Genomic DNA, 15,652 nt, shown 5'->3' on the forward strand with positions numbered 1-15,652 from the left:
TTGTTGAGTGGGTGGGTGGTGTCTTGAACTATGGAGTTGGCTATGCGTGTGATGGATCTATTGTTCAGTGTGAGTTCAGTTAGTTTTCTTCTGTTTTTAGCGGCGCTAGCGGATCCTGCTCTATATCTGACTTTGTCCGTGTTCACCGTCAACGTTCTGATTGGTCAGGTCCGTCAACAAAGTGATTGGTCAAGCTTCACGTGACACATGGCTATAAACACATTATAAACACATATCGATGACAAAATGTATCAAAGGCGCCGCTACCTTCACACAGGGTGTGATTTTTGTCTTTATTGACTCTTTATGTGCTAATAAATTAAACAAAACATATCTAAAATCTTTGTTGATATTTTGTATATCAAATATGTATGTGTTGTTTGTATAATGCAGGCTAATGTGACATTTCAGACATTGGAGGGAGGGAGAGAAGTGACAATGCCACCTGTGAAAGGCAATGACAGCGGAGCTTAGGATGGCTATCCCATGACTCAGTCAGTCAAGTAACATAAAGTAAATACAAAGGGTCATTCCAAAATGGCATAACCACCCTTTGATAGAATACAGTTCACCTTCCTAAGCCCCTGTCTATTAGCTGATTGAAATCACGAAAACAAACCAGATGTGATGCTTATTATAGCCTATCACTGTATATTGTATACACACGCTGTTTAAAGTGTTGCAAAGACCATGCCCAGTTGTCGTGCATAAACTGAATACTTTCTGCAAGGCCCTGGCTCCATTGGAACTTGCAGCAGCACATGTGACGAACCCCACAGAGCAACCAGCAGACATGAACCCTAGTGACAGTCCACATAAAGTTCACTGATGTCATAATGTATAACACACATCCATCTTCATAGAAGCAGAGGGTGGTAACCCCTTGTTAACACCCCGTTTGCGTGGTTGTTTGACCCTGGCTGAATGTGTAACATGACCGGCTGTGACGTTGGCATGACCTGACTTCTTATATCAGGAAGATGTATGGTATAGATTTAGAGAGCAGTGTGATTTTGTTAGGGAACAGAAAGACAAGTTTACAGTTGGACAAATGAAAGGCTATATAAGCAGCCACTGTTGTTGTTGGCATATTCAAGGTTCATGGTTCTTCATTGTGTTACATCGGCTCCTCAGACATTGCAGAAGCAGCATAGTAACGTGATAAACATCAATAGTGATAGGAAACAAAAAAGAAAAAAGAGAGGACAGAAAAAGAGAACATATATACTTTATACATAATATTTGGAGTCTGTGTGTGGGGGGGGGGCCTGGCTGCCCACTCTCAAACCCTCTATTCTTTATTGACCGGGGTCCCACAGGGGTCTATACTTGGTCTACACATTTTTTCCCCCACCAAATCTAATATAAACTCACAACATGTCACAGTGCGTTGTGGGGTTGTAGATCTGCAATTTTTGCTGATTGTTTACCTATTTTCATTGAATGTTTGCCTATTATGACATGCCCAGAATAGGGACGCTAGGGTTCATGTGGTTAATATATTTATGGTGGGTTAAATACAGAGGAAAAATACTTGTGCAATGCCCAGATGGCAGATCAAGAAAACAAACAAACAATATATGCAGTGCATTATCGATGAGCAAACAATAAAAGGCAGCATTTTTTTTGGGATAAAATCTTAGCGTGTTAATTAGCTGAAAGTACCTTCATTTGTATAAAATGGACCTTGACATCCACTTTAACATATACACCATACATTTTCCTGTGTATAGTTACAGAATTTGTGCACTGTATATCAAGCTTTTTTTTTCTTTCTTTTTAATTTTACAATGTTTACGGCACTATATTAATATTGTGTACATTTTGAACATCCCTGTTCATGGCGTTCTGTAACATAATTTAAACATCACATCACTGAATTATCCTCCTGAGCAAGAGGGGTACAAAAACCACAGCATCTCAATTGTCAAGATTCTTTCAGAATAGAAGATCTACAAGCTCACAACACATAGTGATGTGGCACGTTGTGAGCTTGTAGTTGCTAGGGTTAAAGTGGTTAAACTGATGTTGATGCTATATATTAAGTAAGTTTGCTGGGGGGGACCCCTTGGAACCCCCCTCAAGAACCCCTGGTTCTTGAACACCATTGACATAAAGATGTCCACACAGTGGATCTTCCTCCCAGAGTTCACAGCGTCACAAATTATTGATCCAAGTCCAACCCTGTCACAATGTCACCCCCTCGTGTCAGGAGCGTGCCATTGTCACTCAGGCGGTGGGTTGGGTGGGGGGGGTGCACCAAAGAAAGACGGCCAGTCCTTCTGGCGATTGGCTCGAGGGGACACAAGGACACCCACTGGCATGTGCATGAAGGATTAGTGAAGAAGTACTGACAATCTAGGTCAGCATGTCCTCCACTGGACAGTGACAGCCAGTGTCAATGGCCAGCAGAGTATCCCCCTTGGCCAAGGATGACCTTAAAAGAGTAGTTCACCCCCAAAAAAAATATTTTCTATCAATTACACATGCCATGAAGCTTTGAATTCATGGAGATCCTTTTTGTTTTTGTCACATTCAAAAGCCAATTATTCGATGACCGGGTGGCTGCTCAGTAGGAGACTCTTTGCGTCTCCAACCGGATAGGCTGGTCATCGCCGGTCATCGAATAATTGGCTTTGGAATGCGACAAAAAATATTTTTTTATGACTTTAAAACGTTTTTTTTATACTTACAGGCTCTTTTTAAGTTTGTACTTTTTCATTTATTTAACCAGGGCAAAACCAGATGTCAATATCCTTTTCAAGTGGGCCCTGTTCAAGAAGGCAGCATACATATGGTTTTACCCGCCTGTCTATCTGTGTCCCGTTTATGCTCATATATGGAGATCTCTGTATCTGTCTGTCTTCCTGCCTGTGTCCCTTTCATGTGCATATATGGAGATCGCTGATGTGATCAGTATATGCCCATATATGGGCATCGTTCAGATCGGTGGTTCTGGACAGGCTCAAAGCCAGGCACCGTCCTCGCTGATGTGCGTGCAGAGTTTGAAGTCGGTTGGTCCCATATGTGTGCATGCCCATATATGGGCATAGCAGTCAGATCGTCGGTTCTGGACAACCGGATCTCCATATATGCCTATATATGGGCATCAGTCGGATCGGGGTTCTGGAGAACCGACTATCCGACAGACCGGGCATGGCACTCCCTCGGGGCGACGGACAGACAGACACATAGACGGACAGACATTGTGCAGGTTTATAGTAGGATAACAGAACTGGGCTCTCTCCAGAGATCGAGCCCACAAAAAAAAAGTGGGGGGGAGGAAGAAAAGAAAAGATGGCATCTCCGGGCCTGTCATCAAGACCTGTGCTGATCTGGTACCAGTATTCACCACCATATCAACCTTCTCCCTGTCTCATTATGTGGTCCCTGCTTGCTTCAGAAGGTCCACCATTGTCGTCTTACCAAGAATGCCTCTCCAACTGGCCTCAACGAGTCAACGACTGCCGCCTGGTCGCGCTGACCTCAGTGGTCATGAGAGGCCAGTAAAAATGTCCCAACAGATCCACTGATTATGGCATTTCCCAGGTTCTGCATGCCACCCTCTCCCACCTCAACAACATGGGAGGGTGATACTCTATGTTATTTATTGGCTACAACTCGGCCTTTAACACTACAGTCCTCATCAGGCTGGCTAGCAAACTGGTTGACCTGGAATAGAACCCTGCGGTGTACGCCTGGGTCCTGGACAGGGTGGCCACGTTCTCAAACCCCAGGGCTCAAGGCTCAGAAAGAGGTTTTTCTTCCTGAGGCAGTCGGATCCCTGAACAAGGACAAGGACAAAAAAAAGATTGCAAAGGACAAGGACAAAAAAAAAATGGCAATGTGTCAATACACCCTTGTAGTTTTTGTGGTCACACGGTTACTTACACCAATATGCATATACAGTACATGTAGTTATGCATTATTATGGTGTATATACCTTTGTGTACATTCTATAAATCAAGAGTAGATTACCGTCCACATTCTGCAAATTCCCCATTGCTTGTACCTATTGCCAATTATTATGTTAATTAAATTTGCTAGTCACTATTATATTGTTATATATATATTTTGTATTGTTGTTGTTTTTTAGAACATGCCACACCGACATTTCACACTGCTTGTACCTTCTAGTAGTGAGTGACAAACAAACCCCCTTGTCTTGAATCAGACATTTCTCCAGGAGCAGTTCCAGTATAGTTAGTTATTAGTTGTTTTTACTTACTTAAAATAACAAGACGGGGTCCAATACTAACAAGATGTTAGTCTTGCCCAAATATTTGGAGATGGCGGGATGTTTTGCATCTTTTATTCTGCGCATTGCATGATTCAATTTGCCATTGTGTTGAAAGCTAAACTAGCTCTTGTAGATCCTTGCCATAATGACAATAAAGGCGCACGCACCCAGCAGTCTGGTGTATCGATGATGTAATTTCCCATCTCCAAATCTGTGCAGTGTTTCAGCCGCAAGTGAGCCCCGTTGACTTCCATCATACTGAGATGGGTAGCCTTCCTAGAGAACTGCAGTACACCTTAAAAATTATCAAAGACATAAAGCCATGCAGTCATTTGTGAGTTTATGAACACAACAATTTATGGTGGAATTGGCTGCAATGCCAGAGCTAAAATCGAGCGCCAAACTGGTCAGGGGCAGCTCCGGGGTCCATGGGTTTTTAAAAGATTCTAGACCATGTTGGACAGCTCTGTCGAGTCTTCTTGAATCTCTTGAGTCCATTTCAGTACCGGTTTGCTGTCCTGCAGTTCCTGGAGCAGTTTGCTGTTCCCTTTCCTCGTTTCCTCATTTATTGGATAATAGTAGAAAATAACCAAGCCAACCACAATGAAGAACACAGGCACAGCAGACATCAGCAGTTGTAGGGTGAAAATAACCTCATCTGGTTGTGTACAGCCTCGAGTAATGTAGCCTGCAAAATATAAGCTCAGTGTGGAAATGCCCAGGGCTAGTCCAGAGGCAAATTTGCCAAAGAAGACGTAGAATGAGTAGAAGATGGCCTCATGGCCAATGGAGTCAGGATTGTGCACCTTAAAGTCATCGATCACATCAGGAATCATGGACCACGTCAGCAGTAAGGTTGCGCCCATGCTCGCTCCAGTAAAAAAGGAGCAAATGTAGGCTAAGATCATGTTGCTCTTCACTAACACTATCAGAATTAGGAAGGGAACCGCAAGCAAGTTTCCAACATAAAAAGCCGTCTTCTTCCCAAACTTAGTCAAAAACCAATGCCAGAGGGGGATGCTCAAGGTAGCGGAGACCATGCTGACCAGCAAAATATCTTGGAATTCATCTTTGAAGCCCAGTGCGTAGATGCAGAACACGGCAAAGTTCCCCTCCAGGAGATAGAAACCTGTTGCTGTAGTGAGGCAGGCTATGTTCAGTACGGCATAGGGTCCATACCCCACAACCATCCTTATTGCCTGGAAGAAAGACATGGGCTCTGACCGGGCACCACGGGATTCTTTTTTCTCTTTAACTCCAAAGAAGAGAACGGTGGCACAGAAAATGTAGATGCCGCCGATGGCACACGAGGCCATCATGTAGGCAAATTTCGTGTCCTCCATGGAGATGGAAGGAGCGGTAGTATTGAAGGCAAACATGGAGGTAGAATTGTTGAGTTCCTCTATGACACCACTGGACTCAGGGATGCACGGCGTGCTGGCCATGCCCACTATCTGCCCCGTGACGGCTGTACCGATCAACATGCCCAGAACCTCCACAGTCATCCTATAAGCGCTGCACGAGTCTCTCTCCTTCTGCTCTGAGGTGATGAACATGGTGAGGGAAGTGTAGGGCACATGGAAGCAAGTCTGTAGTGTCTCAAAGAGGCAGTAAAACACCAGGTAATAGTAGAGCTTGCCATGCTCAAAAGCGGGGACGAACCATACGAGGAAATATGCCAACACAGCGAGAGGAGTTGACAGCACAATCCAGGTCAGATGGCGTCCGAACCACGTCCATGGGCTGCGGGACACCAAAAATCCCACCGTGGGGTCTGTTATTGCATCCCACGCTCTGCCTGAAAACACGATTATGGAGACATGGAAGGGGTTCAGCTCAGCCACGTCAAGTAGATAGATCTGCAGGAAGAAGCCCAGGGCAGTTGCTGTGATCTGGTAAGGCGCCCCACCAATGGCATAGCACAGTTTACTGCATAATGACAAACTGTTCCTCGGCTCATGCTTCACAGCTACTTTAATGACATCTGAGTTGATGCCATCTGGGCTGATGCCATCTGGGCTGATGCCATCTGAGCCGACTGCCTGATTATTCACTAAACCGGACACCTCTTCTTGGGCCATAATAACTCTGTTTATGCCAGAGCTGTCGGATGGATGTAGTAAGTTTGAAGCTTTACCCTTTTAGTCAGTCAGATGTTCTCCGTAACTCTTATCTCTGTTCGACATCTAGGTGTGCGACATCTAGAGGTAGTCCATCCTACTTATAGGGTGAACCGAACATTGGTCTGACTTCACAGACAACACAAACCATTGGCCACATCACAGGTTCTAGTGATGGGTACTGACATCACAGACTGGCCTCCAAGTGCTATGATAAGGGATATTGCACTAAGTAGACTGACAGCAGGTTCAATGGGTATTCTCCAAACCTGCCTACCGATGATGTCACTGGCAGGCGGGTTTCTGAACTGTCGACAGCCCTCCTCTGAGACACAGACCAAGTAGACATAAACGGTGCCATATAAAGAGCATTAGTGAGAGGACCATTAATATCCTTGATGTCGGGCAGAAAACTCTTATCTCCATATTTTAACTTTTGGTGTTTTTTTGTAAATGAATGCCCTACTACTTGATGACGCTACAGTGTCACACAAAAGTAGCAAAAGTTCTACTTTAGCTATTTTTGAATCTGAATCCTGAAAAGTAACAGTTTTGGACATAATGAGGTTTCCACTCGACAGAGACGACATGAAGATACAGTAGGTTGAAGAAACATAATGTGCTTCTCCCCCCTCTGGCTGTGTGTTAGGACGGAGAGCACAGTGCAGCTGCACAGATACATGGACACTGACAACTACTGTCTCATCCTGCCTCCCAACCTCAAGTCAGCCATCGCTGCTGTTACCTACATGGCTGAACAGCTGAAGCAGCAGGACACAGACGACTCGGTGAGACGCATGCACGCACGCATACTGTACAGTTTCTCACTGCATACATACGGTACAGTGATTATAACTTAACCACTTAAACCCTACATACGTACATGGACTGAAGTCCCTCAGGGGGTCTATACTTGATACCTCCCTTTTCCCTCTACACCAATTCTCTTTGCCGAAAATAGACGATCTGTAAGCTCACAACGTATTGCGTTGTGCCCTTGTAGATCGGCTATTTTTTACCGAATGTTCACCTATTATGACATGCCCATAATAGGGACGCTAGGGTTACTGTTGTTAACTAGACTGGGATCAAGCTGTTTTGCATCCAGTTTTGTGATCCGGTCTAGAGATATAGCGGATATAACTTCGCCTCATCAGGCGGGCGGAAACCATGGAAAAAACACCTGCGCTCCTCCAAAATGATTCCCCTCAGCCAGAGGCGTCATAATTAGTTCCTTTTGGTGTATTCTGGTTACTTTCATTTATTTGGTATAATAATCATTTGGTAAATCTGTGTTTTTTTGCAATTCATCTCGACTGGCGAGACTCGATTTTACTCGATTCGGCGATTCATTTGGGGAACAAAAACGTAGCCTAGACCAGAGCACACTAGTCAGTTTGGAATGAAAACCAGGCTTTCCTCTGTGTGGAAAGCCTGGTTAGTCGTTAACTGCTTGTTTGTGTGTGTATACTGTTTGTATGTGTGTGTCTGTGCAGATGACAGGAGACTGGCAATACATAGCGTTGGTGGTGGACCGTCTCTTCCTGTGGCTGTTTGTGGTCATCACCACCCTAGGAACCTTGGCCATGTTCCTGGATGCCTCCTTCAACTACACCCCCGACGAGGCCTTCCCCTAGACACACACACACACACACACACACACACACACACACACACACACACACACACACACACACACACACACACACACACACACACACACACACACACACACACACACACACACACACAGACTGGCTGGGATTTCTGACACTTGTTATATCGCCCCCCTGTGGAAAATCCTATGAATATCTTCGTGAAAATGACTTGCAAATTCACACACACACGCACACGCACACGCACACACACACACACACACACACCTTGTTGCATTGTGTGCTTCTTACTCTTTCGGTGTTCTTAAGAGACTGCCCAAAGTGACTTTCCATGTTTTCATATTCCATATTTCTACTGACAACCTCAGAAAAAAAGGGGGGGAAAGCATTTTGTAAGTCCAAGGTAGTATTTAGAAATGTGTGTACAGTAGGTATAGAACCATACAGAAAATGTCTGTTCCACTCCCTATGTTATAATAGAATTCACAATATAAGTATAGCTACACAATAAAATCCAGAGTTTTCATTTAACTCTAAAGGTGTATGAACTTGTTACAAAACCCTCCGGATTGTACAATAGCTAATAAGACATAATGGTTACACTTTCACGGTTCTGAATTACTTTTGCTTAATTCATATTATGTAATATATTGTGATCTTTATTTAAACTAAAGTTTTGAAATACACTTCCTTTGAAAGTAGAAAGCTGTACTGTAGTCTGTATTTTGATCTGTTTTAATGATGGCATAGCTGTTGTAGCTGTGTCCACAAATACATGCCACTTAAAGTTTTGTTTGGTAGAACCCTGGGTTGTGTTGCCACCTGGGAATGAAGTCCAGACATTGTCCATTGTCTTCATCTGTTGCTTTTGTGGTCTGCTATCGAGAAATCTGCATTGCCCAGCAACTCTCAACAACATCATATCAATCATAGGCAATGATGCAAAATGCCAGAGCATATCGTCGCTGTCTGGCAGAATCCTTGTATCTTCATAATTTAACTTATTTATGTCTTTTCGTTAATTAATGCCCTACTTTATCACAGTGTCACACAAAAGTAGTAACAGTTTTGGACATCCAACACAGATAAAAACATGGCAGCAACAAGTCTCTTTTTTACTTAAGAAAAACTTTTTCCCCAAGTTCGCCTTCCCAGTCACCTTTCCCTCAAAATCATTGAAAAGATATTCTATGGCCTGCTCTCGATACTGACGCTGCTAATGACCCAGAAGGACAAAGTAAATAATAATTGAATTAAATTATAACAAATCAGATTAGAGATCAAAAATGAGGGGAACTGTGTGATCAGATAAAAGTGAAAGGTTGAATGGGTTCAACATAAGCTGAGTTCATACACGCACTTGTGTCACACACAACCAAAACATTTTCTATTTTCTGTCGATCCTTGATACTGCCTTCTCTTCAGTGCTATGGGACAACACCCATGTGTATCCTCGTGAAACACACTACAGCACAAAGCATCTGAGATGCATGTACCGTAGCATTCTGTATGGTCAAACTGTCCATACAGAATGCTTGTGGAGGCTTGCGTAGCCTCCACAGAATCGCTGGTCTGTGAGAAGAAACACCGTCCAATTACCTCAGTAAAGAACAGAGAAAAATGAACCCACAAGACCAAGAACACAATGTGTGTGTACTGTCCTGCTGCCGTGGCACAAAAGCCGAATGGCGTTGCATAAGAGAAAAAGTGAGAGGGCATGGCGAGAAGGGCGCCATTCCCCTCATTTGCAGACTGTGAGCTTTTCAGGGAAAAGCCGTGGGCCCAGCATGTTTTATTGCTAACGCCTCAGTGACTTCCAACGGTGCCTTAAAGTACTTTAATCATTGGATTTTCATTCCACTCGCCCGCCCCAGATCCAGAGGGGGGGGGGGGGGGCTCTGGTGGGAGAATACCCCAGAGAGAGGTGGTAGTGTCAGGGGCTGATTTAGCTGTTTTTCCCCCCAACTCCCATTGAGCATTGTGCAACGGCAAAAACCAACTAGACAAATGTGTGTTTACGGGAAAGTAGATAGTAAAAGCAGGGAGATAAAGAAGGAAAGAAAGTGATGTTCCTTTTGTGTGCTCGGTGACTTGGGGCCCCATTTGGAACGGCAGCCAAGAGGACATCAAATAAATCAGGTTACTAGTAGCAACACTTCTGGTGCAGCCTGAAACTGTATGAAGAAGAGGCGCTACCTCTCTCTCTCTCTCACCTCCTCCTTGTCTTATCTTCTTCACTTATCTTCACCTAACACGTCACTTCCAACCCTTTGTAATCTTCTGCTATTTATTTTTCTAACCTCAAATCCATACTTTCTCCTCCCCTCTTCCTTGTTCTGCATCTCCACCTCCACATCAAAGTGATACAGATTCCTGGAGTTACGGGGTTGTTGTCCCTGGCAACAATGGTTTCTTTGTTGGACATCAGAGTCAAAAAATAATGACCCTCTCCCCTGGCCCTGGGCACAGTGCATACCAGCTTATAGGGCGGAGAGATCGAAGGAGAGAGGCAAATACATGTAGTTTTGTTAAAAATTCCCTGTAAAGAGCTGGATTAGAAGGGGTCGAAGCTGGGATTAATTACTGTTTTTGCAATTGGTTTGCTCCTGATGTACCTCTAGGGCTAGGCATTTATAATGTTAGGTTTTGAGTCTTGTTTATTTAAATGCATATGTATTGTATTTTGTGATAATGTATAATTATATTTCAATGCGCACCCCTGCATACTCACTTGCACTTTATCACTCACACATTCAATCATTCATTCAATGCATTGTTTACACATACATCCCAAGGAGTGCAATGGAAATAAGCTGTTAGCTTTATTGCGTTTTTATCCTTCTGATAATAGTGGAGCCTATGTATGTATTATACATTATACTTACATATATACTGCATTGTCAAGAAAGATGTCAAAGAACGGTAGATGGATGGAGGGATCTCACTGCAAATTCACAGAAAGTAATATTGATTATTTCGTATGAATCAAATGCAGACCACTGTGTTTTGACATTAAACAACCCCTAAAGCCCCCCTCAACTTGACTTCATAACTTGTTACCACACTCTTTTATCTCCAAACAGTGTACGGTTGTGGTTTGAAATGGCACATAATGCTGTTATAGCAACCAGGCAAGACTTGTTTCTCACAAGGCGATATAAAGTGAAAGTGAGTATAGTAACTTTTGTCCTCCACCTCCTGTAAACTCTATGGCTGTAGAGATAATGTGTACCGATTTGCCTGATATTTGGACAAAATCTGTAGGCGTAATATAAAAAATGTGTTTTGCAAAAATCCTGTGGCCACCTGTGAGGCCACAGGCCGATGTGAAAAATCTTCAGGCCTCCAGGGAGTGTGCTTGCACAGTTTCACGCCAATCTGTCCAATAATACCGGAGATAGCTGGTCACAGACAGACACACGGACGGACGGACGAACAGGGGCCAAAACATAGTCTCGGACATGCCTTCGGTCTGGTGGAGACAATGAAAACATGCATTCATGTTCCTAACTGTTTATAATTGTTGTCGCCAGGAGACTATGTTTTCGTTCTCGTCCTTCCGTGTGTCCACCACGCTAACATTGGTCAAGCTTCACGTGACACATGACAATATGTTGAAAGGGTGTGCTTTGATTGGCTAGCGAGACGCATGATGAAATAGAGCTCTATAAATAGGTATGTCACTTCAAAAGATCATTTATATCTTTTGAAGTGAGGTAAGACAGGACAAGACAGTACTGGCGGAGACCTGTGCTCCGAGGAGCACATTTTCTAGTTTAATACTTATTTTGATAGTAGTAGTAGTGGTATTTAGAAAAAGTTCCAAAGGCTGGATTTGAACCAACAACAACCTCGAGTTTAAGAAACAGTGATTCATCTCCTACACCACAGAGGCATCGAAGATGCTGGTGACAATTAAATACTTAGGTCAATAGGATTTAGAGAACTATGAAATCACAACACATGTTGCAAGCTTGTAGATCTGCTATTTTTTTTAAATTAAAGTAAATTAGTAATGTGTATGTGGCATGTACCTTACCACTGTACCACCCAAGGATATTTTAATATTAATAGCCTGATTGTTTTTAGATGTAGAGTGAAAAAGTTCCAAAAGCCAGATTTGAACCAACAACCTACCAGCAAACAACGATTCATCTCATGCACCCATGGTTATATATCTAAATCCTATGGAGCTAAAAACTTAGCTCCATAGGATTTAGATATATAGTTATACATATGTGTGTGCATACATATTACATTTTATCCACCACAAAGTAATACTGCACTTAAATAGATCATATTTCAAACCATAATCGAGCAAACAAAAAGTAATACATGAAGTGCACTTAATGAGACTTTCCTCTATATGGCAGGGCCTCATAGAGCACGCCTCCAAAAGCACCTTCACTTCTGCCCCTAGGGGCACCACAAAATGCACATGGAGAAGAGGTAATAACTGCTTTGTTCGGAGTGGGAAGGGAGGGCAAGAGATGGAGCAAAAGAGCAAACCAGATGAGTGGACAAAAGAAGGAAATGAAGGGGAGGAGGCAAGGAGAAGGATGGAGGGAGACGGGTGGAAGGAGGGAAAGAGAAGCCCCATGAGCCATCTTGTACTGTGAGAACCAACCATCCATGCAGAACCCATCATAAAGCTACCTAAATCAACTAAAAGCCCCAGGACCGGTAGGTGTGCATATTCCCATTTACCTGGCAGTGGGAATGATTTCCTCCAGGCTTATGGCTTATTACTTCCTCTCCCAGCAATGCAGTACTTGAGCCACAGTGTGAAGTCAGATGCTGTGTGGTGCCAAGCTGTGGTGCTAAGGACAATGGCCGGTATTGTCTCTTGGTTTGTGCCCAATCACCCCAGGAAGTGGTCACAAAGGAGGGTGATGAATCCATCCACTGTGACAGTTCATGTTGGATACAGTGCAGGTTGTTGTAGTTGTCACCTTCACTGCATCACAAGGAATTCACTGATTAGGTGGGGTAAGAGTGCACTACACTAAACAATACAATCACATCTATCATCCACACATCTGTGACCTGGCTTGCTGTATGTGGCTGCACCTTGCATTGTAGAAGGGGAAGCTGAGAATCCAGATGATTTACATTCCCGGGTCTGTGAGAGAGTCAGATCAACAGTCTTCTGAGATCGATGATCTGTGGACTCGGGACAGTCACAGTCTATTGTGTGGAGAAACACTGAGGCTACTTTGATGGAACTGGACTCACTGTATGCCTACACAATGGCCCCTGCCAGGCTACTACTATAGAGTGTTGTACACTCACACTGAGGCATGTGCACTAATCTCTTAATAATCCCTATATATACTTCGACCAGGGTCCCCCAGGCCCAGGGAACTGTACTTGGTCCCCTCCACTTTTCCGTCTACACCAAATCTCTTCACATAGCAGATCTACAAGCACACAATGCGTCACAACGCGATGTGTTGTGGGCTTGCAGATCTGCTATTTTCTTTCTTTTCTTTTTTTTAAAAGATATTTTTGTCTCCGCCAGGAGACTATGTTTTCGTTCTTGTCCTTCCGTGTGTCCACCAAGCTAACATTGGTCAAGCTTCACGTGACAATATGTTGAAAGGGTGTGCTTTGATTGGCTAGCGAGACGCATGATGAAATAGAGGCCTATCTAGTATGTCACTTCAAAAGATCATTTATATCTTTTGAAGTGAGGTAAGACAGTACTGGCGGAGACCTGTGCTCCGAGGAGCACATTTTCTAGTTTGTTTTGTTTTTCTGCCTTTATTGATAGGAACAGTAGACTGACAGGAGATGGGGGGGGGGGGGGGGGGAGACATGCTGCAAAGGTCGTCAGGGATGGGTAGTCGAACCCGCGACACACTGTCAGGCTGGATTACCAGCCTAGGTGCCCAGACCGGGCCTAGATCTGCTATTTTCACAGAATGTTAATTTCGCTGAATGTTTGCCTATTATGACCCAGAACCCAGCTTCCCAGAATACGGAAGTTGGGGTTCATGCATTTGGTTAATAAACAAGACCTCCCCCTAGAGGTCATGCTGCTCCTAAGACCCAAATGGAAATTTGGACTGAAGGTTTGTGCAAGAGGAAAGATGGGCTCACCAAAATAAAATGTAGGAGATATTTTGAACTGAGGGTGGAGTTAGAGGAAAGGCCATTCGGTCAGCAAAATCTGTATGGGTTTATCTGAAATCTATCCATTACATTATGAGACATCTTGAGTACCCCGAGCACCCCCCCCTACGAAGGGGGGGGGGGGGTGCTCGGGGAAAAATCTTGGGGAAACAAGTTAACAACAACACTACACTGACTATAAAACAGAAAAACGTTAATAAAAACAATATGCAAGTATAATCAATCAATCAATTATTCAGCGGTGGTCTCTTCATGTTGTAGTTTAGTAATGAATGGCTCAAGCTGCTCTCAGAGCCCCTTTAATGCCAGGTGAGTACAGGTGATGGCCCAGACTCCCACCCCTGGCACTCCTGGTACCCCATGAAGACAAAGGCATACATTTGCATCACTGTATAGGCGAGGGTCGCTCTGCTGAATGGATGAGGAGGCGGGCTAATGGTCCGACGGCAATAATTCTGTTTGGATTTTTTTCAATGCCTGTTTTTCAGAATTTCAAAGTACTACAATATTGAAGAATGGGACAACTGGGATTTAAACATGGAATATCTGTGCTTAGAGTCTGATCACTATCCCATTACACCATCTCTCAGCAGGTATCTTCTGGTGGTTTTGACTTGCTTTTTAGTATTTTGGCCTTGAAAATGTCAAAGTTCTACAACATTGAAATATGGGACGATTGGGATTTGAACATGGAACCTCTTTGCTGAGAGGCAGTATCCCATTACACCATCTCTCACTGTCTCTCAGCAGATGTCTCTTAGTACTCTTGAAGTGTTTATACTGTATGTCAGTCTTCAGTTAGTAAAGTTGAAAAGCAATGAACCAAAGAAGGACTGGGATTTGAACATGGAATCTCAATGCGAGTCTGATCTTTAGACCACTACATGACTTTATCATCCCCACCCATGTTTCTCAAGGTATAAACAAGGATTGTAACATCTAGTCCCATTCAGGTATGCGGTCAGGCGCAAGCTTGGCTCAGGGAGGAGGACGTCCCTGCCATGCAGAGTCCACTGCACTTTGGGTGATAACATCATATCCTGTGTTGTTTGTAAAACTAGGTACTACACCCCTAATTCTGCTTTCGTGAAATAGGCCCCCGGTAAGAGTAATTTGATCAGACGGCTATATTTCCCGTAATTAGGGAGGCATAACCCCCCCCCCCCCCCCCCCCCAATTTCTTATCGGGTCAATAGGTTTCTGAGTCAGAGAACAACCTGTTACTTGCAAGCAACAGGTGTTCTGGCCCAGACCCCATTGACGGGCAGCCGTGGAAAGTAACTAAGTACATTTACTCAAGTACTGTACTTAAGTACAATTTTGAGGTATTTTTTACTTTAGTGGAATATTTTTGCTATTTTCAAAAGATGTTTAATGCAAGTTTCAAATGTATACATTTGAAAACGGGACATTCTGCATAATGAGTAGGCTACTTTTTTACTTTTGGTTACTTTAAGTACGTTTTGATGCCAACACTGTTGTACTTTTAGTCAAGTAAATGTTGAATACAAGACTTTTACTTGTAACAAGAGTATTTCTAC

General features: G+C 43.6%; 2 protein-coding genes across 2 annotated transcripts in view; one reads left to right on the plus strand and one right to left on the minus strand.

Moving 5' to 3' along the window:
• chrnb1l (cholinergic receptor, nicotinic, beta 1 (muscle) like) overlaps positions 1-7,997 on the plus strand; it is a gene marked incomplete at both ends in the record, with an annotated part of 30,969 nt that extends 22,972 nt beyond the window's left edge. Inside the window, 2 exons of the mRNA XM_084043161.1 lie at positions 7,010-7,148; positions 7,857-7,997. Coding sequence (XP_083899287.1) covers positions 7,010-7,148; positions 7,857-7,997 — 280 coding nt within the window. The remainder of the gene's footprint in view (positions 1-7,009; positions 7,149-7,856) is intronic.
• LOC311035081 (sodium-dependent lysophosphatidylcholine symporter 1-B-like) lies at positions 4,687-6,321 on the minus strand (the record flags this gene model as incomplete). Its single annotated transcript, XM_084043162.1, has 1 exon — positions 4,687-6,321. One exon carries the CDS (start codon positions 6,319-6,321, stop codon positions 4,687-4,689), a length of 1,635 nt encoding a protein of 544 aa, XP_083899288.1.
• Positions 7,998-15,652: the final 7,655 nt, after the last annotated feature.

Source organism: Gymnoscopelus microlampas (genome assembly GCF_963454915.1).
Source record: "Gymnoscopelus microlampas genome assembly, chromosome: 19".
In the NCBI taxonomy this organism is placed as follows: Eukaryota; Metazoa; Chordata; class Actinopteri; order Myctophiformes; family Myctophidae; genus Gymnoscopelus; species Gymnoscopelus microlampas.